We start from the raw sequence: 26,342 nt of genomic DNA on the forward strand, positions 1-26,342 counted from the left end.
GCATCTTTGCCCTCCAGGGAACATTTGACAATGTCAGGAGACATTTTTGGATGTTACAACTTGAGATGGGAGATGTTACTGGCATCTAGTGCATACGTTTTAGGGATGCAACTAAATATACTGCAATGCATAAAACTGCCTCTACCACAATGAATTAACTGGCCCCAAATATCAAGAATGCCAAGGTTGAGAAACCCTGCTCTAAAATGAGAGCTGCCCAAGATCAAATGGATTTAAAATCACCCAGATCCCAGATGGATACTGGGTAGGCTCTAGAGAATGTATACTTTTTGTTAATATAGTTAAGTCTTCCCAGTGTCCTGTGCTGGCTCCGTGGTAATGAAACAAAAGCTGAAGTATTAATATGGAGTTCATATCCCCTCTAGAAGAAAATGACTAGAATTCCAAAGTACAATATATTATCTGACCTACTGCAGACTTCACTGTGGAGAGCAGCTAGACTTATACATAGAAGGTGAACATCACACTAAGACTTTGACCAAACAGTGACCAGGGGTTTCTTGGCTCTTAAGCAGCACCAGTTCCCATGAACAAGTAACATATCAAGCAGTGATGGCATAGACTTAAGGCTTACTTCCCAGACAAAATGTGATAAGCACAAATGCTAGATTTTTATTCTCTATTTCCACAGAATTGAAAATCTATTTAATATATCATGGAAAATATTTTCTTTCACAAGTGCCCTTACACAAACAGAGGCTGCTTAAGAGGTTGTAGCCTTAAACATGGATACTACTTAAAGACTAAAAATGTATATAAAGAACATTACTTTGAAACTTTTGGTTCTGTACTTGATGTCCTCCTGGTGATGCTGAAGAGAATTTCTGCGAATTCTGTATTTAGAATATCTTCCATCAGTTCTCTCAGATGAACTACAGGAATCCTGGGGGAAAAAGCAAAGGGTCTGAACTGGTAGATGAAAGAAAATCAGTGCTTGAAATTAGAGTAAGAAAGAGTCTATATGTAGCTAAAAATGAAAATAAATAATTACAAAAATTTAGAGATATATAGGAGAATCACAGGCCACCATAAAGAAGAAGGTTACATGCAGTGGCTCAAACCTGTAATCCCAGCACTTTAGGAGGCCAAGGTGGGAGGACTGCTCTACTCCAGGAGTTCAAGACCAGCCTGGGCAACATGATGAAACCTCACCTCTATAAAAAAATACAAAAACTAGTCAGATGTGGTGGTGCATGCCTATAGTCCCAGCTACTCAGGAGGCTGAGGTGGGAGAATGAGGATCGCTTGAGCCCAGGAGGCAGAGGTTGCAGTGAGACTGTGCTACTGCACTCCAGCCTGGGTGAAAGAGCAAGGCTCTGTCTTAAAAGAAAAAAAAAAAAAAAGAAAAAGAGAAAGAAGAAAATTGTCACTGTGGATAAAACCATAAAAATACAATGCATCCTACAGTGGTTACCTGAATTCTTTTAACAACGAATCCCTATGCCCATCTACAGTGACTGACACCCTTTAGAACAAGGTTCAAGTAGCAATGTACTGTCCAAAGATGTCATTAATGACACATGCCATGTTTGGATGCTGTGTACTATCCCTTGGATTGGTACTTAGCGTCATATATTCTTGTTTTAAAAAATTGCTACCTATAAAACTAGAGCCCTTTTACTTCACTTATCCATAAACAACATCCTACCTTTTAACTATTATGTCACGTAGATTTTTAAATTTAAGGATAGCTCCTTTGCCTTTATAAACAGAAAAAGATTCAGGTAATAAAAAAAGTTAAGAAAACAAAAATTTCCAGGGCCTGCCTTTTTTCTTTCTTTTCTCTTCATTTCTTGGGGGAAGAAGGAACACAGCAAACAGTTACTCTAGACAATTATTTAGACATTTCTATTATTATTTAGGGAGAAATTAGAAAAACAATGAGGACAACTGATTTTGGTATGTAAAAAAAAATACATATAGGGATTTAGTGTCCCTCAAAGTCACAAGAAACCTTAAACTTACTGAATGTTCAAGCTAGAAGGGTTATTATAATTCCAAAGTTCTCATGCTTAGTACAAAAACAAAACAAAACAAAAACCTTTAAAAACTAGAGCCCAGGGAAGTTAAAATGATTTGCCCAGGGCTGGACAATTTGTGGCAGTTTGGACTTAGAACCCAATGCTACTCCCTTTCCACCTAATCAAAAATGTAATATTTAAATATGGAATTGTAGAGCTGAAACAATTTTTTTTTTTTTTTAGACAGAGTCTCACTCTGTCACCCAGGCTAGAGTGCAATGGCATGATCTCAGCTCACTGCAACCTCTGCCTCCTGGGTTCAAGCAATTTTCCTGCCCCAGCCTCCTGAGTATCTGGGATTACAGGTATGTGCCACCACAACCGGCTAATTTTGTATTTTTAGTAGAGATGGGGTTTCGCCATGCTGGTCAGGCTGGTCTTGAACTCCTGACCTCAGGTGGTCTGCCCACCTCAGCCTCCCAAAGTGCTGAGACTACAGGCATGAGCCACCACGCCCGGCCAACAATTCTTTCAAAATAAATATGGCCACATTTAAACAAGAATAAAGTCAGGCCTATCCAAATAGGATAAGGTCTGTACTCACACTTAAAGTCACAGGCTATGGTCTATGTATCAAGAAATACGTATATAGGAACCCAGAGATAATATTGTTCAAGTGCCTCGTCACATGAATGTGGACATATCTCCTGAGGCATTAAGTGATTTTTGTCTGGTGCATGAGTTTGGACCGGAACTTAGGTCTTTGTATTCTTGCTCACACCACACTGATTTTTAGAAAGTTTAAAGGGTTTGAATAAATATAATCTACATCTAATAATCTCAAGGCTTTAAGTATTTCATTTAAGGCCATGTCTAGTCATTTTTGTTAAGTTGATTAAAATCAGCTCTTTGTAATCACATAGAGGACTTCAGAGTACATGTAGAATGGATTTTAAGCTAAAAGCAGCAGGGCGAAGCAGATGGGCTCTGCTGTTTTACACAGAATTAGATCCCACCTCCAACTAGTTTATGAGCTCCAAGCTTCAGTGTCCTCATCTATAAAATGGGCGAAAATAATACCCATCTATAGGGTATCTCTGAAGATTAGGAAACATGTACCATAAAGTACTTAGCACCTGCTAAGTATCAAGACGTGTGTGCATAACACTTGCTAATTAACTCTTTCCCTTTTCAAGCTAAAGGTTTCAATTTTAATATATTGGAAAGTACAATGCTGAACTCTGAAAAAGACTTTCCCCCAAAATTTCACTATTTAGGCATCTTCATATGTGAGTTTGTATGTATATGAGCTAGACTTGTAGATGATCACCAGTTCATAGGATTAAAAATAATAATAATGAGCCTTTTGGTAATAGTAGAGAATACAACTTTTAAATTGTACTTATGAACATTCAGTTCATTGTAGACAACTGGGGCAAAAGTGATCTGTCACTGGAGGTTAAACTTTATATTTTTATGCTGGTATTAGACAGGTGTCTATTTCTCAGTGACGAGTGCCACCTGTTTCCCATACTTTCTCTTGTCTGCCTTTCATTTACTTGGATAATTTGTTAGCTACAGAGAAAAAATGAAAAGAATATGGATATAATATATTGCCTCCTATCACATCGGGTTGTTTAAGAGTAAACAGAAATTGCGTTGTTTTGGATACTGGTTTCATAATTCTTTAATAGATATTTAAACTGCAAATATATAATCAAATCATGAGAAAGAATCAAAACTCAGTAAAATATATTTGAAACACTTGGTTTTGTTCAATTTGGGATAGTCTAGCTTTGTAGATGTGTCAGCTAAAGTGGATCTCACTCAAAAATGTTAGTTACTGAATTACCAAAAGATGCTTAATGCAAGGTAATTTTAAGACAGTGTAGACCTTGGGAACCACATTATATCAATGCTTCCAATAAATCAATATGGCATGATCTGGCTATTTTCTTATCCACTGTATCTTCAAATAATATGTCAGATCTAAACAGAACCTAAATATAACATAAGTTATATTTTAAGGTCAATGTGAAATATGATTACATGGTTGCCAAAAAGAAATCCTTCCCATTGTTAACTTCAGCTATACACGGTCAATAAATTATAAATCATTAAAATTTTACATTGCATCTGCAGCCCTAAGGCTATATATGACATTCTCGGGACCAGACCTTGTCCGGCAGGACTGGCAACAGAGATATTTGTTTTGAATATCTCCTCTATGAGGAATTTAAAAAATTACAGAAGGTAAATTAACACATGTAACAAATTGGCCTGATAATGAAATGCTTTGTGGTTAGAGGTCTATCAATAAATGGCCATGAAATATGAAATGTGAAATTTATGTGGGTTTGAGTTCATATGTCATAGTATAAAGATAACCTGGGAACTACCATATGTCTAAAACAAACAGTACCCATATAATTCACAAATTAAAATTGCTAATCAAAAAAGTTACCTACTGTCAGTGTAATGTGTAACTCCCTTTAATTCTTAGGCTTTTCTAAATTATTGTTAAAGCTTTAGGGGCCCAACTGAGCATCTAGTAGTACAGTAAAAGTATCTTCCTATCTTGTGCTAATATATAAGTTGCATTGTTTTCAATTCTAACTTCACAAATGTCGATAAACTCTGATAAGGTGGTATGTTAAAAGTCCCCAATGTTTTTTAGTCCTTCTTCCTTCACTATACTTTTCTTTGCACATCAGGAAGATGTCAAGTATTCTCACTCAGATAAAATACTGAAACAGACAAGCCAACTCTTTCTTACTCTGAAGTCTTTGAAATCTAGTAGGCTCAGTTTCTCAGGCACAGACTCCAGATGGTCCAAGGCCACTCGGGTACTCTGAAATAGAAAACATAAGGAAACCAAACGTTATAAAAAATTGATTAATACTCTCAGAATCCACATACTAAAAATCAGATGCACCACTGGAAGAAGCAGTTCAAGCTGTAGATTTAGACAGTCAAATAAGAACATATATAATAGTGTTTCCAAGATAAATGTATCTTTTGAAATCAGAAGAATTATTTCCTTTCAAAAAGTATATGAGATGCATTTGCAAGACTGATTCAGATACAAAAATTCTTCCTGGATAATTGCTTTCAACTGATATGCTATGAAACTTTCTATAGACTATTTCATATTAATATTAATTTACAAACCTGCTTCAGTGAACATCAGAAATAAACCATGAGGTAATACTGAGAAATAGATGAATCTGCAGTTACTTATCTATGGAGCATATTAGAGATTCTCAAATGTTGCCATTATAAAGAAGAAAAGAGTTCTTGGCAATTATTTCAGCTAAAAGGGAAGGAGGAGTTGTTCTCAAGATTTGGAAGAAATATCTGAAATTAAACATTTGCTTCAGGGACCCAAGATCCTGTTGATCATAAGTCAGTAACTTATTACATAGTCTTTAATTAGCTGATCACTTACACCCACCTGTGAACATTAAGAGAGAATGATCTGAAAATTATTTCAAAGTAAACATAAAATAAAAAGTTAAATGGTAAAATAACCTTAAGACTAGAGACTGCATATATATTATAAGCATCTCTGTATTCTCAGTTCTGTCACAAGGCCACACATCTTAGGTGGGTAACAGGTGCTAGCTCTTACATTTAAAATGAATTTTAATTGTTCAATGAAATAAACCATAAACCCTATGGCTGACACATGGGAAGAAAGTGAAGTGTCCTGCAAGAACCTGGACATGAATTTACACAAAGTTGCCGAGAAGTAAGTGTCCCCTCAATATTCCACATACTTCCCTACTTCTCCCCTGTGAAAGCTCTAAACAATGGATTCTGAGAGTGTCACTTCTGGAATGAGACAGTTGAACCTGAGCGTTCCCCCTTCTATCCCAGCCCCTGCCATGAGGACCCTGATGGCCACATGCTCCAAAAGGTATAACTACAAGATTAATACGAGAGCTGCCCACCATATTGGATTTCATGTGAGTCACAGAATAACCTCTATTGTGTTAAGCCATAAGATTTCAGGGTTAGTTATCAATGCATCATATAGCATTAATTATCATAAATAATACCTACCCTGAGAATTAAATAATGAAATTGTAAGTTAAATAAGTAGTCAACTGGCTCATTTTGTGGAATGGGGAGTCTCTCAATTATGAATACGTATTTTTTTTTTCCCGGAGACAGGGTCTCACTCTGTTGTCCAGGCTAGAGTGCAAAGGCACATTCACAGCTCACTGCAGTCTCAACCTCCTGGGCTCAAGCGATCCTCTGACGTCAGCCTCTGAGGACCTGGGACTACCGGCATACACTACCATACCCAGATAATTCTTGTATATTTTTTTCGCGGGAGGAGTTCATTATTTTCTCAGTTAACTTTCCTATTTGAAATCTCCTATTTCCCCAAACAGAGAGATGCTCTCTACCTGGCATATCCAATCCAGAGCCTCAATGATGCAGGCTCCCCCACAACATATACTTTACGTCTTTCACAGGGTTCAGGGGTAGAGGCAGTTATGGAGACAGACGGCTGAGGGTCTAACCCTTCCTTACAGACACTTTCAATGTACCCATCCACCCCCTCCTTCAACAGTAACTGTGCTGACTATTCCCATGCAAAAGCCTTTCCAGAATTTTGCAGGGTGAATGATCTTCGATTGCTTTCCATTGCTATCCTCTTGGCAGGTCCTTGAGTTTCACCTTGTCTGTTCCGAGTCATTTTACTACTTTTCAGTGTTCTGTGACTTGGAGTTACAGATGTCTTCTAGTTTTGACAAGTGTAAATCAGTTTTTCTATTGCTTCATATCCTTATTTTTGTAATGAGATTTTTGAGAAGGGCAGAAACACCTTAACTCTGCTATTCCGAAAAGGAAGTCCGCGTGCTGTTTCTTCAGGTTCATAAAATTCTCTTTCTCAAGTTCCATTTAAAGGATTTAGTATTTTGTTCCTTCTGCTTTAACATTTATATTATTGTTAGTCTTTAGGCCACATGTACTCACACTGCCTTGTGTTTTAAATGACTTCATTTAATTTTTTCATGTGTAGGAAAGATTCACCAAAGTGATGTGTTTCTTACTATAGGCCACGACATGTAGGCTTAGGAGCTTGCAGTTTTAGCCACCGTATATGCTATATTTATTTAAACAATAAAATTATAGGTTTTCTCAGGAATTATACTGACCCTTGAACAATAAAATACAAAGCAATGCCCTGATGATTTTAAAGCAAAATTTTATGCATTGCATAAAATCCTCTTCATAAACACACTCCAATAATATCTGTAGTATTAAAACTTTATTTCCTTTTTTTGTCCCATATTTTTCTCATTTAGAAGTGATCTTCTGAAGCAAGGTTAAGTAAGTATGTAAAACTCATTCTGTGCTCAAAACAAGCAAATGATCTCTTGCCCTGCTGTAAAACGCAGCATGTTATGTAAATAGTTTTGCTTAAAATTTTCAATCAACCAGGTGACTACATGAAACCATTCTTTTCCTTGCATGCGTTTACATACTATTTTTTGACTATTATGTTTTTGGATGTACATTCAAATGGCTATGGTTTTGTGAGTGAATTTTGAAAAACTCCTTAACTCCTTCTGTTCTCGGTGCAGTTATTTTTATTCTCCCCTTCCTTGCCATCCCCCCCACCCCCATATCTCCATCAACCAATCTTTATACTTTCTCACTATTGATTTCACTTGTGGCTTATTTTATATTCCATTTATGCATTGCTTATAAATACCTTCCTCAATATCAGAAACACTCTCTGGTACACATACCTTTCTTTTCATCCTTATATTCTAGTCAATTAACAACAAATGTCTATCTTCGAGATCATAGAAAGAGCCACAAACATAGACGGCATGGTTCCTGTTCCTCAGGAGCATTCAGCTTACCCAGGGGAGCAAAGGATTTAATAATTATACAAAGAAAAAAGTTATTTGTACTTATTTTAAGGGAATTGCATGCACAAATGCTGAACTAACTAGGGCATTTTCAACAACAAGATGTGAAGCAATGAAGATGATGAGTCCAATCCTACAGGCATCTCAGGTCTCATAATTTCATGATTAAGTGATGTTTTTTTCGGAGAAAAATGTATTTTCTGGCTCTTCTCTCTCTTTCTCTGCATCTATGTGAGTGTACTTAAAACTGCCACTTTGGCATACAGACTCAAGAACATGAATAACATTGTAACTTTTTTTTGTTTTTTAATTTAGGATTGGCTGGGATTCTGTGATTAGAATCTTGTCACATTACTTGAGATTTCAAAATTATTTTCACCCCAAAGCTCATAGCCAGAGAGACAAGATCCATTAGCAGATGAATAGTTTAAAATAAGAAACTTACTGTATTTCAGAGATGTCATGAGGACCTATGTCATGTTAATTCCCAGGCAAATACTTTGTGCAGAGTCAGGGAAACATTTTGTTTTTTAAGTTGGTTAATTTTTTTTCTACCTTACATTATCTAATGCCTTAAAGGGCATGGACAAGTCCCCACTGTTAAAAAATTAAGGGAGCAAAGTTTATTTCAATAATGTCACCAGCATATGACACGTGCTTAATTTGTCTTTAATTTTAATTCTTTTCAAGAATAAATAAATCAGATGCTTACAACGGGGTTTAAAATTAGAAAGCAAAGAAAAGTTCACAATTAAGATTCCACTTCATAAAGGGCCAGTACATTGTATATATTTGATTTATCTCAGAGGCTAGAAGAGCTGGATTTCCAGGGGCCTAGAAGTAGGGTCAAAACAGATGATCTGTTAATCTTAATCCTATTTAGTAGCAAAACAAAAGACTGAATAATGAACACATAATTTGAGTTTGAATACACTTCATAATCCCTCACACCACCATATGAGATAGGTACGTATTATTGTTATCATCATTATGCAGATGAGGCAACTGAGGACTGGAGAGTGTAAATAACCTCTTTACAGTCAGATGGTGGCAAAGCTGTGATGCAAATCCAAGCAGCCGAAATGCAGAAACGGCAAGGTTCTTATTAGGAAAATATTTTCATGGCAAATTGTCAGCTAAAACAGACTACATTGCAACTAGAAGCTGAAATAGTGAGTGCTTTATGTAAATTCCTAAGCTCTCTCTAGCTATCAACTCTTAGCAGCTAGATTTCGAAGATGTGTCCTTGATAGGCTTATTTCTGAAAGAAAAGTTTTAAGATGAAACCATAAAGAATGACATCTCACTGGTGTTAAAGAGTCTGTACTCAGGACCACATGTATAAACAGACTCTTGTGTAAGCAAATACGCGCACGTGCATACACACACACACACACACACACACACACACACACACACACACCGGGTCTGGCCAGTCCTTCTGTTGATTAGAGGATGTTAAATGTCAGAGGAGTTTTATGATACTAACACTGCCTTTTCTTTTTTTCATAACATTTAACACTAGTGAAGCATACTATCTGGCCTCTAAGAGGTGTTTCAAATAAATGTTGGCTGAAGGCAGACAAAGGTAGACTTACCATGTTCTAATAAACTCACTGAATCTTGACCTCTTTATTAAAAACCCAGAAGCACAAGTTTGATGTTTTATTTATTTCCTCTAGACTAAGGGCAAGATCAAGTGGTAGAAGCAACAGTGAAATTCAGAAATCTTGTCTAATAGGCCCTGTGGCCTTTGCACCTACAGATGTGTTTGGCTATCTGTTGACAAGGGCGAAGAGTAAGCTCTCAGTTTTGCCATTCCAAAATCTTCAATAAACATTAAACTCCTAGGAAATTGAGCTGTCTGTACTGTTCCACAGTACATTTTTCCTTAGGAGTTCCTTTATTTCTGACTGCAGGGAAACTGAATAATATAGTATGACAACATAAGGAGCAGCAATTAGGAATTAAAAAGGGGAAATGCATTGCAATTCTTAGATTCCTGTCTCCTGTAGAGAAAACTTAAGGAACAGATCTAGCCATAAATATATTTTAGTATTTGTACTGCTCTTTGAAAAAAAAAGGACATTTATTTTCTTATTAATATATAACAACTACCATTTTCTTATAGTGTTATTGAAATCATATGTGTTTTGAGGTTTAGATGATGAATAAATTAAAGGAGATGATATCTACATTTTTATTTCAAAAATAAATGTGTGAGTTTTGGGCACTGCACACATGTTAAATAAATAAGGCTATGAAGCAGTTTATTTGGGTTCAAAAATGCAATTCTATTTCATTTGGAAACAGATCCACTGCAAAACTTTCCTGACAAATGGCTGAAAGGTGGTAAAAGGACCTGAGTAAACACGTTTCTAGGAGAGGAAGGGTGAGATCATAAAAAGGATAGACTGTATGCCTTTTCACTTGGGGTAACTCGATCCAGCACAGCTGTATTGGCTTCATAGGGCCCTGTTTTCCAAATTGTATAAGACACTCACTGGAACCAAACCAAACAGTAGCAGAGAAGAGGCCAGCAAAGTCATGGTGCTGATGCACATCCTTTATGAGCCCCAGTGTTCAAAGTTGTGTGTATTTCTTGGGATATCAGAGGAGTCCTCTATTTCTAGACTGTATTTTATAAGTGGTCTAAAAAATCAGATACCAACTTAGAAGTGTTTACATGTGTATTGAGGTAAGAGGGTACATAAGGCTTGTTAAGTAAAAATGCTTGTGAAGTTAACAAGGCACTATGACATCAGTGTCTACATTTGGGCTAACATCTAGACGAGTTTCTGTCAACAACAAATTCTATTTGTCTTCATATAACACTATTGTAGTCAAAATTGGTAGAAGATCTTTAAAAAGCAATGATAAAATGTGAGAACAGGTAACATATCTTCACTGAAAACTGAGATACAGAACACTTTCTGGCTATTTTCCAACTCTTATTCAGAGTATTTTTTTTAAGAGAGGAACTATATGAAACACAGAATCTGCCATTTCAGATTACTGCTTTCTTATTTCTAGATATAACCAAATTATGTTACAGCCAGTCCATTATCTTACTATTAGCTTAAAAAGATGTAGTGTTTTCTCCCAATGAGTGACTTGGGTTTTTTTTTTTTTTCCTTTCGATAACAAAACACCAAGAATGATTTGATGGAGAAGGGAAGACAGAGGAAATAAAGAATCATCTCTTCCCCCGAGGACTCTTGAGATTGTCTCCTTTAATATCATTCTTGCCACTCCCTGATATAAAGAAAACATAACAGACAAAGACAAATGAGGACTAGTTTAATGTTCTCTGTGTGCTGAACAATAAACTAGGCACTTACAACTGTTTTACGAGGGTCTTGAGATCTACAATCTACTTAATTGTAATCACTTCATTTCTTAAAACTGAACATAAAATGTACTCACAAGCGAAATAAATTTCAGAGAATTTGCAAAAAAAGTTTTTTTAAGTGATTGCATGTTAAAAAATGAGCAAAGAGTATAACCCAAGGTTTCCTGGAAGATACTGTGTTTAGCAATTTTTGCTATGGTGACAGGTAAAGAAACTATGCTTCTAGATACACAGGTCCCAAACACGTGTAACCAGCTGCATGATGAACAGAGGTGGAAGATATGCTTCACTGGAAATCAGCATCCCTAATTTGTGGATATTCACAGTTCCAGTAATGTTACTTACTTGTGTTTTGTGATTTTTGGAATATGACTTTGCCCTGCCCTTCTAAGCTTCAGTATCTTATTTGGAAAATGGGGATCAATAATAATGGTCTTTATTATTCTACACTCACAGAATAATACATTCACATTCACTCTCTTACTTGTGACTATCAAGTACTTACTTGTGATAGTCACAAGTAGGAGAGTGAATGTAAATGTGCACTGAAAAGTGTTAAGTACTTTTCAAAGCAGATTTTTGTTTTTAAAGCTGAATCTCTGAGGTACCATCAACTCTAGTAACTTCTAAAAGGTGAAGAGGTCAGTGACAATCTAAAATTAGAGCTAATAAAAGCTAGTCAACAGAGCACAAAGCAGAAGCAAGCCAAACTTAATTAAAACTATATCTAATATTTAGAAATGCATTTACTATTCTACAGACATCATCTAAGATGTTAAAGTAATAGAAGTATAATAGCACATAAATTACTTTTGTACATACTATGCCTTCCATGGAGAATGTTCCCTCCAATTTCCTTATCTGGTTAACATTTTTCCCCACAATGCTATGAGCATCTTCAAGCATACAGGAAATGTGAAAGAAATTTACAGAGCTCACTCGTATACCCACCACCTAGATTCAACTATTAACATTATGTTTTATATTTGCTTTATCATCTATCAATCCATCTATCCATCCATCACTCTGTCTATCCTTCAATCCAACTTATTTTTGGGGTGCATTTCGAAGTACATTACATACATTAAAACACGTTCCCTTACCTAATTCCGCATGCATATCATCAACTCCACTTCATTATGTTTTTAAATGTAGAATTCGCATCTAATGAAAAGCACAAATCCTAAGTGAACTGGTTAACTTTTATTTTCTTTCATATGTCAGCTTAGTCATCACTTCTTCAGGGAAGGCTCCCCGGCTTTCTCTGATACTGTGAAACAATCTCTCTATTGCATCATGAGCCTCACTTTGGTAACACTTACTGGAGTACTAATATTATATTCATTTGTGTGACCGATTGATGCTTGCAGCAGCAGTGGGCAATAAACATTATGAGGGTAGGGAATGTCTGTCCCCAGCATTCCACCAAAGTGCCTGACCCAGGAGAGGTATTCAGCAAATGCTACATAAACAAATGAATGAATATTATTCGATGAAGGAAAGGTTTTCACATTTATTCAGTCTGCAAATATTTACTGAAGGCCTCACTGTTCTAGCAGTGAAAAGGTAAAAACTCTCTGTCCTCAAGAACAGAAATGGGAGAGAAACAAACATGTTCATAAAATGTGATGTCATAAACACTCTGAAGAAGTGTAAAGCAGGGTAAAGTGGTAGTGAGTGACATGGCTTTTATTTTAGACACGGTGGTCTGTGACAGCCTCTCTGATACAATGGTTTTGGAGCAGACGGAGTCATGAGCATTGCTAGAGGAAAGCAATGGGGACAGGATATGTTGTGGGAAGTCAGGGTTCCCAAATGGAGGGACCGGCTGGAGCCGCAGCAGAGGAACATAAATTGTGAAGATTTCATGGACATTTATCAGTTCCCAAATAATACTTTTATAATTTCTTATGCCTGTCTTTACTTAATAACCTCTGAATCCTGTTATCTTCGTAAGCTGAGGATGTAAGTCACCTCAGGACACTGTGATAACTGTGTTAACTGTACAAATTGATTGTAAAACATGTGTTTGAACAATGTGAAATCAGTGCACCTTGAAAAAGAACAGAATAACAACAATTTTTAGGGAACATGGGAAGACCACAAGGTCTGAGTGTCTGCGGGGTTGGGCAAAAAGAGCCATATTTTTCTCCTTGAAGGGAGCCTGCAAACAGACGTGCAAATAGGAGAGATATTGCTAAGTTCTTTTCCTAGCAACGAATATTAATGCCCCGGGGAAGGAATGCATTCCTGGGGGAAGGAACACCGCTCTGGGAATGCCTGTCTTGTGCAGTTGAGATAAGGGCTGAGATACGCCCTGGTCTCCTGCAGTACCCTCAAGCTTACTAGCGTGGGGAAAAACTCCACCCTGGTAAATTTGTGGTCAGACCGGTTCTCTGCTCTCGAACCCTGTTTTCTGTCGTTTAAGATGTTTATCAAGACAATATGTGCACCGCTGAACATAGACCCTTATCAGTGGTTCTGCTTTTTCCCTTTGTCCTGTTCCCTCAAAAGCATGTGATCTTTTTTAGACCTTTATTAGCAGTTCTGCTTTTTGCCCTTTGAAGCATGTGATCTTCGTACCTACTCCCTGTTCTTACACCCCCCTCCCCTTTTGAAACCCTTAATAAAAACTTGCTGATCTGAGGCTCAGGGGGCATCATGGTCCTACCGATTTGTGATGTCACCCCCGGCAGCCTAGCTGTAAAATTCCTCTCTTTGTATTGTCTCTCTTTATTTCTCAGCTGGCCAACACTTACGGAAAATAGAAAGAACCTACATTGAAATATTGGGGATGGGTTCCCCCAATAAGGATAAACTCAGGGCCAAGGCCCTAAGGAGGGCACCTGTCTGGCGCTTTGCAGGAATGAATAGTGAAGAGTCTGGTGTGGCCAAGTAGGAGTTCGCTGCCAAGTGAGTCCAAAGATGTCTGGGGCAAGAGCTTTTAGAGCCTTTTTGGCCACAGTTAAAATTCTGTATTTAATTCTTATTAAGATGGAAGGTCTTTTGAGGGTTTGAGCAGAGGAGTGACATCCTCTCATTTGCTCTCTAAATAAATATGAGCATGTTGTTTGGAGAGCGGACTGCTAGCCCCTCACCCCTAAACAGGAGAAGGTCTTGTGGAGTTTGGGAGTGCTGTGTGAGGGGAAGATGGGCATCTTACTCTTAGGCTGTGAACTTGCTGAACAGTAGCAGAAACTCTGAGACCCACCTCAGGGTGTCCTTTGCATAGAGCTCTGTGAAAAATTTACAGGGAGAATAGGCAGAATCCCCAGAAGGCCAATGGTGCCATACCAAATGCTCCTGATTTACCAAAAACACTCTCTCACCCCAAGAGCGTGCATTTTGTCTGTAAACTTCTGAAAATGTCATGTATGTCCAAAAAATGTTTTCTCTAATGTTTTTATTTGTGGTATCCTTCTGATTAAGGACAGGCAGCAAAACGTAGTAAAAAAGATCATTGATAAGAAGAAATCAGAAGAAACAAGGTTATAGCTCAGCTTTGACATTGCCAGTTGTATGAACTTGGGCAAACAATTTAACCCATGGTTCTCAGTTTCTAAGTCAGGAAATGGGAAAATAGGATCTGAACATCTCTAATAACCTTTTTGGCAGCAGCCATAGTCCACTGTAGCATTAACTTCTTCCTATAGCAGGTTAGGATCTGCTTTTTAAGCTTAAAAGGCTGGAAAGAGTATGGAGAAACAAAGATTTTATAAAGAGAAAGCAAACTAAGGAAAAAAGTAGATATGGGGTTCTTGGGGTTAATATTTACCCAAGAATACCTATGGGGTGGAAAAAGCTTCACCCTTCTATGGCAGAAAGTGAAGCTAATGACTGTGTTAAAAGAAAAAAAAAAAAAAAAAAAAAACAGGAAAAAAGACATTTTTGTTTCCTCGGGTGTTTACCCCATGAAATTACCAACTCCAAATATTTGTCATGGTGTATTTTTAGAAAAGATGCTTCCAAAAGTAGGCAATGAACTTGCTTTTCATTTTTTTCACCTTATAACTGGCCTAACTTGAAAAAAAAAAAAAAAGATCTCACAATTTTCCCCTTATCTAAATACTGCTGATTAGCTTCTGGTTTTATTGCCACAAATGTTACTCCATACTTTTGCTTCTCTCTTGAAAGCTTCTATGCCATCGTGACTTTATACATGAAGGTCTGTCTGTAATGTTCTCTATACATTGCTTAAATTAGCTCACTGATTCTCCTGCAAGATTGGGCTTGGTCACTGCCTCCTCTAACATGATAGTTAAGAGCTTGGGCTCTTGAGGCAGTCTACCTGAGTTTAAACCCAGGGTTAGTCACCTACTGGCTATGTGTCTATAGAAAAGTTCCTGATCCCTCTACAGTGGGACTCAGTTTCCTAATTTTGCAGAGTTGTTGTAAGGATCAAATACATTAACACATGTAAAGTGCTTAGAGCAGGGCTTGGCATGTGGTAAGCACTCAATAAATGTTAGCTATTACTGCAGTGATAATACTAGTTATTATTCTGTGAGCCTTTCCTCTAAACTCTGGGTTAGGTGCCCATCCTTAGTATTTCCTGTGTGTATATGTACCTCCCATCCTGTGTGTAATTATTTTGTAATGTGTGTTTACTTGTCTCTGCAAATTCCTTAAAGGGAGGATGATATTTTTACCTATATTGCCAGTGCCGAGTACTTGGTATCACACACAAATAAATTTCAGTTTTATTAAATAAAACCTTCTTATAATAAACATACACAAAGATACATTTAGAACTTAGAAATATTGTGGCAAGAAAAATATTGCAAGATTATATTTTAAATGTAGAATGGAAAAATCGACTTTGAGGGACAGAGAATATTTCTCAACAGACTCAAAATTAAAGAAATAATAAAAACAAAAAACAGAACTGAAAGAAGAATGAGGGGACAGTAAAGTTCCCCATGAGTTAAAGAGAGGAAGATGAGAACCAAGTCTTCTGTGGACCTAATTATGTGGCACAGGAGTGAGTGCTCTGAAGAGCAATGTGCTTCCTATGGATGAGTCGACAGGAGCTTAGCCCTGAGGGACAATGATGGGGACACCCAACACAGGGCAGATACTGAGAAATGCTAATCATTTCCCTGAATCCTGCAAAGCCCTGGCCCCAAGTCCTCAAGACACTCTCAAATAGGTAATCACATTTGTCTCTTCCATATTTAACCTGGAGCAGAGGGTCCTGATAAAGAGCTCTGATTAGGAATGATCATTGTTCTGGCTGAGGTAGGGTCCAGGTTGATTTATTTAAAAGCACCTTGGTGAGGTACATACTTAATCTTCTATGTTCTCAAAATAAAGGGCTATTTTCATTTTTAGAGATGTCCTGTGTTCTCAAAGAGAATGACAAAATAAATTAATCATTTTCCATTACTTCACACACAGCGCTTGGATGTTGAAAGACCATGTGAACAGCTAATCCCCCTATACGGATGAGTTTCTTGTGACAGGCAGATCAGATCTAAAGAGAAATCCGGCAATGTATTTTATTTTTATCACTGTGGCATTGAGATTTATTTCAAAAAGACGTGAGATCAACTATGCCTATATTTTTAAAGTTTACTTTCATAATTAATCCTTTTTTGAACACTCAGAAACACTCTTCTGGCTCTTGTAGCAAAGTGTTTCCCTGGTGACTGCTGCCAAAGCAGACAGAAGCGGGGACTATCAGGTATATTTTAAAACCTTCAAAAATCCAGCTGCACTATCTCAAAGAATCCTCACTACCAAACCATACTTAGTTAAAAGTACCAATAATCTGAAGTTAGAGCAATATATTTTGACAAACAATTCATCTAAACAGCTAATGTTAAAGGTTAACTGTAAGTATGATTGAGATGCTCTATTAGGCTATGTCCTAAATGGCTGAACAAAGGGTATTAAGAGGGTACAAACGGAGTACATGTGAGCACATGTATGTATTTTTGAAGTTGGCCTGGTGCTGAATTTTCAACCACTGGCTGAGAAAAATGGATCATGAAAACCAGTGGATACAATACAGCTGACAACGTTATTTGGTGAACACATTCATCTAAGATTCGCCACAACCAATTGTTTTCCTGAAACTCCAATAGCTAGAAAGTCCTTCCCTTCCCCGCCCAAATGAAAGCCACGCATTCATGCAATTGGACAACAATGAAGCTTTGTGGCTGGTGGTAAGTAGGAAAAAGAGCTGGTCTTGCCAAAACAATTTCAAGTTTTGAACTCAAGCCCCCTCCCCTACTTCATTTTACATATTCAACTAAAACGAATAAGTCCTGCGGACTTAGTACACATTAGTAACTAAAAGTAGCCAAAACCACACAACTTTGGACATTTCAAGTGTGCTATGAAAACTCTAGAAAACATGCAATACTCTGAAAATCAGGCAGGATTTCACAAAAGCTTATTAACAGAACTGGATACGGCATCCACTCTTTCCTGTACTCAGCAAGCATTTACTAGAACCTACTATGTGCAAATCAAATCTACAACATCTCTATGCCAGACTTCATTCTGCTAACGTTGACCAGATTCAGCTCAACATTCTTTGGGTTTCTGAATGAAAACAGGTCAATAGAGATAAACATGTACATTATATCATAATTTTTCATTAGCCATCTTTTTTTTCCCATTAAATCGAAAACTCTTAAACATAGGGACTATCTTAGTTTGGCTGCTAAGTAATAAAATAAGTAATAAAAATACCACAGAGTGGGTGGCTTAAACAACAAACATTTTGTTCTCATAGTTCTGGAGGCTGGGAAGTCCAAGACAAAGGCTCCGGCAGATCTTATGTCTGGTGAGCACCTGCTTCCTAGCTTATGTAGACAGCCACCTTTTTGAGGTGTCCTCACATAGTCAGGAGAGAGACCACCTCTCTAGTATCTTTTGCCTCTTATATGGGCACTAATTCTGTCATGCAGGCTCCATCCTCATGACCTGATCTAAACCTAATAATCTCCCAAAGGGTCTACCTAACTTGCCAGCTTGCAAGTTGGGCAAAATCTCAGACCCTCACGGATATACTTTGGGCAATACAATAAAAATATGAAGTATTATGTAACAGGGATTATTTAGTTCATTGACTCTAACATCCTTCTATGTGATTCCATAATTCCTCTATTTTCATATTATTTTAGTTCTTTCTAGCACAGTTAGAAACAATTGATGAATAATGAGAAAATAATTTCCAGAATGATAAAATAGCAAAATACTTCAAGAATATGAGATCACCAAGATCTATTATGTATCTGCAAGACAGAATGGGACTTACTCTATTTTAAAAATAAGGAAAATCTCTATTTGTGTCTTCATAGAAGATCTTTTTAAAAAGGATAAAAGTTTTTTTAAAAAAATCAACACTTAAAAAAAATTTAAAAACCAAGATTGGGTTCAATTGACCCTGATGGTAGACTGAGAAGTAAACTACCTTTGAAAAGCTCTCAACCTTTTACCATCATTCTCAGAGTCCTCTTCATCCTCTTAGTCTCAAGTTTCTTCTTCCTGTGAGTCTGCCCAAACCACTTCTGTGGAGTCTGACAGAACTTCAAACAAGAAGTACTTGTCCCATGCCACCCTCCAGTGCAGTGCCTATAAGAAGGAACCACGCTTCCTACTCAGTCCATTGCATGGAGAAGTTGGTTATCACATGTTGAATGGAGAAATGAATGAAAGGCAATGAGTGTGATGCAACAAAGGATTAACACAAGAGTAGTAAGAGGAAAAATTAGAAAAGGAAGATGAGAGGGGCAGTTTACATAATCCTAATATATCAGCAATTACACTGATTTACCATAAAAATAAAAAACAACCACTAATTTGTTTTTAACTGTTTATCTAGTTTACAGATATAATGGTTTTGTAAATCAGTCCATTTGTTGTAATTTGTTAAAATAAGAGAATTTGCCATTTGGCGAGTTCATGACTGAGCAAACTGGTCCTTGAAGTTAATTCTGACAAATTTTAATGTTAACAAAAGGCTAAAATTAAGCTCCCTAGATCCTTGGACAGTTATGGAAAATAATGTGTGAGAAAGAATCTTACAACTGTTGTTTCAATAGATTAAAAAGAAAAAATCCTGGGGAGAGAAGACATGATACTATCAGTAGAAAAGACATGAAATTAAGTCTGTGAAACTGAGTAGGACAAAATCCAATAGACAGGAAAGCAGAGTAACACCAGGTTTTAGGGGACACACTAAAGGTACATTCTTGAAGGACATGTTGAAGATGGCATAAATCAGTGATTCTCAACCATAGCTGTACATTACAATCATCTGGCAAGCTTTAAAAAATACTTGGTCCTACCCAGGGTCAACTGAATCTGGGAGTGAGGGTGTGTCGAACTAAAATTACTGGAGTTATTAAATAAGAACTCTAAATCTAAATTTCTTAGAGCCTACATCTAAAATAACTGAACTGAATTTTGTAGGTAAAATTAATATAACACAGAGTGCCAAGGCACATAACCAGAGTGGCAATACCAGGACAGAATGCAAATGTCCTGATTAATGACCAAAACCTTTCCAGTCCACACACTGCTCTTGTGACTGGTAAAGGTAATGCATACATCAGGGAGGATTGTTTTTAAAATTTAGAAAAGGACTTTCCCATCCATTATCTCATCTGACCTTCTGAGCAAACCTGTGACACATGCAGGATAAAAATTAGGCCTATTTCGTAGATAATAGAAAGCAGGCTTGGAGAGGTTAAGTGAATCGCCCATGTGAAAAAGCCAGAATTCACAACCAGGTCTTCCAACTCCCATCCACCAGAGTTGGAGAGCACCAAGCTTTTGCCTTACCCTGTCACTTAATTCCTACACTTTTGGAAACAACGTACTCTTCTTCAAGCAAAAACTAATAGAGAAGTAGGAGCTTCGAAATATTTCACAGAAAAATGAGGTTTGAGTTAGAAATGAAAGTGTTAAAACGAAAATCAGAAGTTCTTGAAAAAGAAGATGTAAAGGAAGTACTTCACAGAATCCAAACATTTTAACTCAGTGAGTCTATGTTTCAGTGGCTTTCTAAAGCCACTATATGGTTAATGCCCGACAGCAATCAACCAACTATGTCAAGGCCTTTGCTGTGGATAGAAAGCATAGGTAGCAGTGAGATGCGAGGAGAGAAAAACATTGCAAAAGCTCCAGAAAATCACTTACGGAAGACCAGCTAGCAAAATAATTAAGAAGTGAGCCTAAAGAGAACAACGAGGGACAGGCTGTTTGACAGTTTGGCCTTTTACTGTTTGATGTTCAAATATAATATAATTGGGGCATATGATAGGATGAAATCATATACTAGTGTTAAATAATTAACAAGAGAACACTTTGGGTATTTATATTAACAGTGCTAATAGAACAATTTATACTCTCTCCAGCCTTTCATCTGAGATCAAAGTTTAATAAAAGCTCTAAACAAACTTTATAAAATCTTGTGTAAGTGGTATTACAGCTGTTATGCAGATGCATTAAAAAAGGTCAACTGAGGTGTTTAATATCACTGACAAAGCTCAAGACATAACTAGGAATGCAATCTAGGGGCAGGCCAACTCTTCAACATTCAAAAGGAGGAAAACTAGATCAAAGTTATTTCATGAAACTCCATTTACCAATGAGCTTAGGGCATATTATGACAATTTTAAATATGGTCCAAAAATGTCCGTACCCTATTTCTTCTTACCCTGCTCAAGGTAAATATGGGATTTGATTGCAAATTTTTCTTCCTCTTCACTTTGTAGCATTTAGTAGATACTTACAAAGCGTTCCTTACACATATCTTCATTACTCTCACCAGTCACAAGTGGAGGATGTGGAATAGAAAGAAGGCTGTGTTGCTAATCAGGACATCTGAATTTTAGCCCTAGTTTTGTCACATTTAGAAAATCATAAACTCCTTTGGTCTCTAGACTTGTCTTGAATAGGGTGAGGGGTTTTGACAAGGATTTCTAGCATTGAGTTCTAACATTATCTAAAATGTGAGAACTGTGGCAGCAGGAACCTCGTCCGCTGTATGCTTTATGACAGTGTTGAGACATGGTAGGGACTTAGTAACTCATACATAATATAATATGATTAAACTAGGGTAAGTTGTTTGATAGTAACTATTGGCAACATAGAAATTTTGTGAAGACCCAAGATTTTTAATTCCTCCTATATTAGACTAAAGTCTACTAGGGAGAAGAATTTTGTTTTGTTTTGTTTTGTTTTTTTGAGATGGAGCTTCTCTCTTGTTGCTCAAGCTAGAGTGCGATGGCGTGATCTCAGCTCACTGCAACCTCCGCCTCTCAGGTTCAAATGATTCTCCCGCCTCAGTCTCCTGAGTAGCTGGGATTACAGGCGCACGCCACCACACCCAGCTAATTTTTTGTACTTTTAGTAGAAACGTGGTTTCACTATGTTAGCCAGGCTAGTCTCGAACTCCTGACCTCAGGTGATTCACCCTCCTCGGCCTTCCAAAGTGCTGGGATTACACGTGTGAGCCACTGCGCCCTGCTGGGAGAGAAACTTTTAAAGATGATCTAGTCCAGCCCAATCATGAAAAATAATAATAATAATTGAAAATCAGAAAGGTTAAATAATTTGGCCAGGGTCATGTGCCTGGCTATGGTGGAGACATGACCAGTATCTAGATTTTCTGACTAATAATCAGATGCTATTTTTTATCATATTACTTTCCATCATTTAAAACTAGTCATATAATAATTTCCAGCTAAAGACTGAAGGGAATTTGTTAAAATTAGATGCACAAAATGCAAATTCTCCATATCAGATTTTCATTAAAGACTATTTAAAATGTGTATAAAATATACTATTCTTACCTACTATATATTATGAGTGTAATACAAATATCTTGTTTTATAGTTAAGTTAGGATCTTAAAAAAATATCAAACATACTATCATTACTCTGAGATTTCACCCAGATAGGCTTTCTTAAAGAGAGCAGAAAGCATTTCTTTTTTTTTTTTTTTTTTTTTTTTTTTTTAATTTATTTATTATTATTAAACTTCAAGTTGTAGGGTACATGTGCACAACGTGCAGGTTTGCTACATATGTATACTTGTGCCATGTTGGTGTGCTGCACCCATCAACTCGTCATTTACATCAGGTATAACTCCCAATGCAATCCCTCCCCCCTCCCCCCTCCCCATGATAGGCCCCGGTGTGTGATGTTCCCCTTCCCGAGTGCAAGTGATCTCATTGTTCAGTTCCCACCTACGAGTGAGAACATGCGGTGTTTGGTTTTCTGTTCTTGTGATAGTTTGCTAAGAATGATGGTTTCCAGCTGCATCCATGTCCCTACAAAGGACACAAACTCATCCTTTTTTATGGCTGCATAGTATTCTTATATGTGTTGTATTTTACAGAAAGATACTGCCATTGTGCTTTACAATATACACTCATATTATCTTTACAATATAAAGCAAGAGCTTTTACCAAGAGAATGCATTGTTCTTAATATTGTTTAGAAAAGGCCTATAAAACACATCATCAACCAAGGAAGTTAGAAAGGCAGTATGACTACTTATCAGCATCAAATATGACGAGGTCAGACTGACCTCCAAACACTGGGCAATTCAATAATACTAAATTCATCTGCTGGTGAAGTTGCATTCATTATGTAATTTCTCAGTGATACCTTTCCTATGTTATCATGTTTATGAAACATTTGACAGGGCTGTAGAAAACCATGTTTACAGGCTGAAATAAGCCTCACATTTTTTAAGTTGGTCATCACCTTCTGCCACAAGGTTGTAACTCTGCATAAACAGCCCACTTGTTTTAGCAGTATTTTCTACATTTGACCATAAACAATCATGTTTCAGAAGCTTAACCCTTTGAAGATATCCCCATTACTGGAAAACGTACATAGCTTAATACTGACTAACATAGAATATGGGCTGTGTATTTTGGGACAGGGTGGAGAAAGGAGAATGTCTAGATTGTTTCACCCAAGATCCCTCATGAGAGATTCATGAGGATATTTCCGTTTGCCCTCGATGCGAATATACAGAAGGTAGACCAACATTAGAGCAGTGGGAAACTTGGCAGAACGGGCTAGGACAGGGTTTGTGCAAAACCTTTTTCCGGTTTCAGTTTGAATGGGTTCCCAGGAAGTGTCAAGTCTGAACAAATCCAAAATTTTACAATGTAGCTCAGCCAAAACTGCTGGGATTCACCTGATTCTGGGTCAAAACTGTAACAGAGCACACTGCGTTTTATTTGGTGTAAAGCCAATTGGACTGAACCTTTCAGGCAACTTCAATGAGAGGCTCATAGCCTTGGCAAAACCAAAAATGAACCTAGCTTGATCTTTGGTTTTAAAGCAGCAAGTTCTGGCTTTGTAAAGAGATAAAGGCAAGTTTTCCTTAGCTTCAAGATTCTTACAAATACTTAAGAGAGGCATTGCAAATAATTAACAGTTATTTGGCCAGATCTACATTATCAAGTCAGTTGTTTCCTGAGTTTAACAGTGGCACTTTAGTAAGTACTCTAACTCATTTGGGTCTATATATTCTTAAGTGCCCTGGAGCACAATTTAGTGTCCTAACAAAGAGTGATGGCTCTTCAACTGCAGTGCCTGTAGTGTGATTTGCACATGCAGTAGGATGAAGCACAATTGTGTTAGATCCAAGGTAAAAAGGGAAAAAAATTAAAAATAAAAACTCCAACAGCAATTGTCTACTTCAACACAGACAGGTGAAGTAAGTGTCTACGACATGACTTGGTCTGTAATTTCCAGACACACATGGGCATCCTCTTACAATCTTGGACACCTAATCTCGAAGCTCAGCTAATGTGTACGTTCAATGAATCTTTCAGAGATATGCTTCAGACTTTACAGTGTTTTTCAAAGAAAAGTCATATTTCTAAGAGTTTTCCAGTGTTTTGTAATATTTCTCAATATAGGCATATGAGTATATATTTTTCTCTATACAGCTTTAGGTTAGGATTTACTGCATTTTAAGTGGTGTTAGCTCTGTAAGTATATTTTGAAAATAAGGGAGATAAGATTTCTTCAAGTATTTGGGAAGCTGATTAAATGCTGACTAATTGCAACTACTAATTACACATTTGCTCTAAGTCAATGGTTTTCAAAATCAAGTTTTAAAGCTATGTATCTCTCTCTCACACACATTTTTAAGTTATCTAAATGTTTTTAATCATAAGCTGAAGTAGTTGCAAAGGATGACATTTTCTTGCAATATTATAAAGAATGACATTTTCAAATAAAACTCATTTATATAAATAATATAAACGTATCCAGTAAACTTTAAATAACTCAGTAATTTGTTGCCACCATTTATTCACTTATAAAATAAATATGACCATTGTTAAAAGACAGATTTTTTTCTGGTTCCTTTTTTCCCTTCAGTTTATACTAATATAAAATATATTTATGTTCATAAGTGTTTTTATCATTTTGCCATACTTCATCCTTCTCTGTAACAATGTATACATATAGAGAAAAAAATTGGTTTTTAAAATTCTCTGAGACTATAAAGCTCTATGTGATACATTTTTATAGACTGGATTAGCATTATAATTAATATTAGGTATATTATAAATTTTGAGAAAAATTATTAAATGTGAAATGTAAAGGAAAAAATCCAAAGCTTCCAAAAAGTATATCTCTTAATGGAATAAATATAGCTTCCTCTTCTCCCACACTGAGTTAGTTCACATAACCCTAGCTGAATGTTAATTTTTGTTTGAATAAGACAGGGTTTCATTTCATTTCTATTCCTATTATTTCTATAGATTTAATCACAAATCTTGTTCACATAAAAAGTACATGAGAATGAAAGTTTTGTTATAACGATGTTATAACATCTTGAATGTTTTCCTACTCATGGTAAATATGACATAGTGATCTGTCATCAAAATTAATTTTAATAATCTATCAGCCCTACGAAGTTCTCTTTTGACTTTGTTGAAAGCAAAGAATGAGAAACCACCTGACTTACCAAAGGACGATAATGCAGTTATTTAGACCATTTACTTCCTATTTCTCGAAGGTATGCCAAAAAGGCTTTATTTGTCAAGATTTATCATGTAACTGTTTTTCTTTTGTTTAACTCAACATATACAGGAAGGGTTGAGACAAATAAAAATCTTGCTAACTTTAACACTATTCTATTAGTGTAATATTTTTGATATATTTATTTTATCTTAGCATTACATATGGTTCCATATAAACCCCAGACCTACAGATTGGCAAAGCCAGTCCTCGCTGTCAAACCAGTCAGCCAAATCACGCTTGCTTTATGGTATACAAAAAGAGTCTGACTTCATTTCTCAATTAAATGGAATGGTGTTAATGAGTGTCCCTGTGAAAACTGTCTCACTTTTGAATCATAATTCTAAAACAGATAAATAGGTAAGGCATGGAGCTCTGCTAGAGTTTGTCACCTGGATGGAATAAGATACTGCTGCCTTTAATGATTTCTTATCAACACTCTTAGCTTTGATTTCTAGAGCTATACATCCTTTGATTAGAGTAGTGGAAGAGGTGAGGTTATTAAATAAAAATGTCTTCACCTCCCTCCCCAATAAACAGAATATATCTAATTCAGAACACCTCAACCCCAGTATCCCATGTATCAAATACAGCTCTTTGTTCTTAACAAAAATATATGTGCAACTAAGAAGGATAAGAAGTCTTACCTCGGGGCCTTGATTAAAGAAGGCCAGCAGGCACAAAAATCTTAAATTACCCCTTTGCTTGGCACCTTAAAGTGCCTAGGGGATTTGCCTCATGGAACTCAGGATGGGTGAGAAGTAGGCCTGTTTTTGTTGTTGTTGTTGTTGTTGTTTGTTTGTTTTTTAAATAAAGTGGGAGAAAGTCAATTATGAAAGGTACGATGGCCTTTCAAAGCAGAGTCATTTTAGGAGAAAGTGTATCTAGAAACTGAAGCTATAAAAACCAATTCTCAGTTAGCTGGACGTGGCGGTAGGCACCTGTAATCCCAGCTACTTGGGAGGCTGAGGCAGGAGAATTGTTTGAATGTGGGAGATGGAGGTTGCAGTGAGCCGAGTTGGCCCCACTGCACCCCCAGCCTGGGTGACAGAGTGAAACTCCATCTCAAAAACAAAAACAAAAAACTATAAGCCAATTCTCT

The 26,342-nt window shown here is 36.8% G+C and overlaps 1 protein-coding gene across 9 annotated transcripts in view; it reads right to left on the reverse strand.

Annotated features, from left to right (window-relative positions):
• The window catches only part of CEP128 (centrosomal protein 128), a 442,691-nt gene that overhangs the window by 31,199 nt on the left and 385,150 nt on the right, over nt 1-26,342 (reverse strand). For all 9 annotated transcript variants that reach the window (XM_073011225.1, XM_037984338.2, XM_073011227.1 and 6 more), the window contains 2 exons: nt 4,759-4,833; nt 791-904 (listed from right to left, as the gene is read on the reverse strand). In XM_073011225.1, coding sequence (XP_072867326.1) covers nt 791-904; nt 4,759-4,833 — 189 coding nt within the window. The remainder of the gene's footprint in view (nt 1-790; nt 905-4,758; nt 4,834-26,342) is intronic.

This window comes from Chlorocebus sabaeus, chromosome 24 (assembly GCF_047675955.1).
Source record: "Chlorocebus sabaeus isolate Y175 chromosome 24, mChlSab1.0.hap1, whole genome shotgun sequence".
Taxonomy (NCBI): Eukaryota; Metazoa; Chordata; class Mammalia; order Primates; family Cercopithecidae; genus Chlorocebus; species Chlorocebus sabaeus.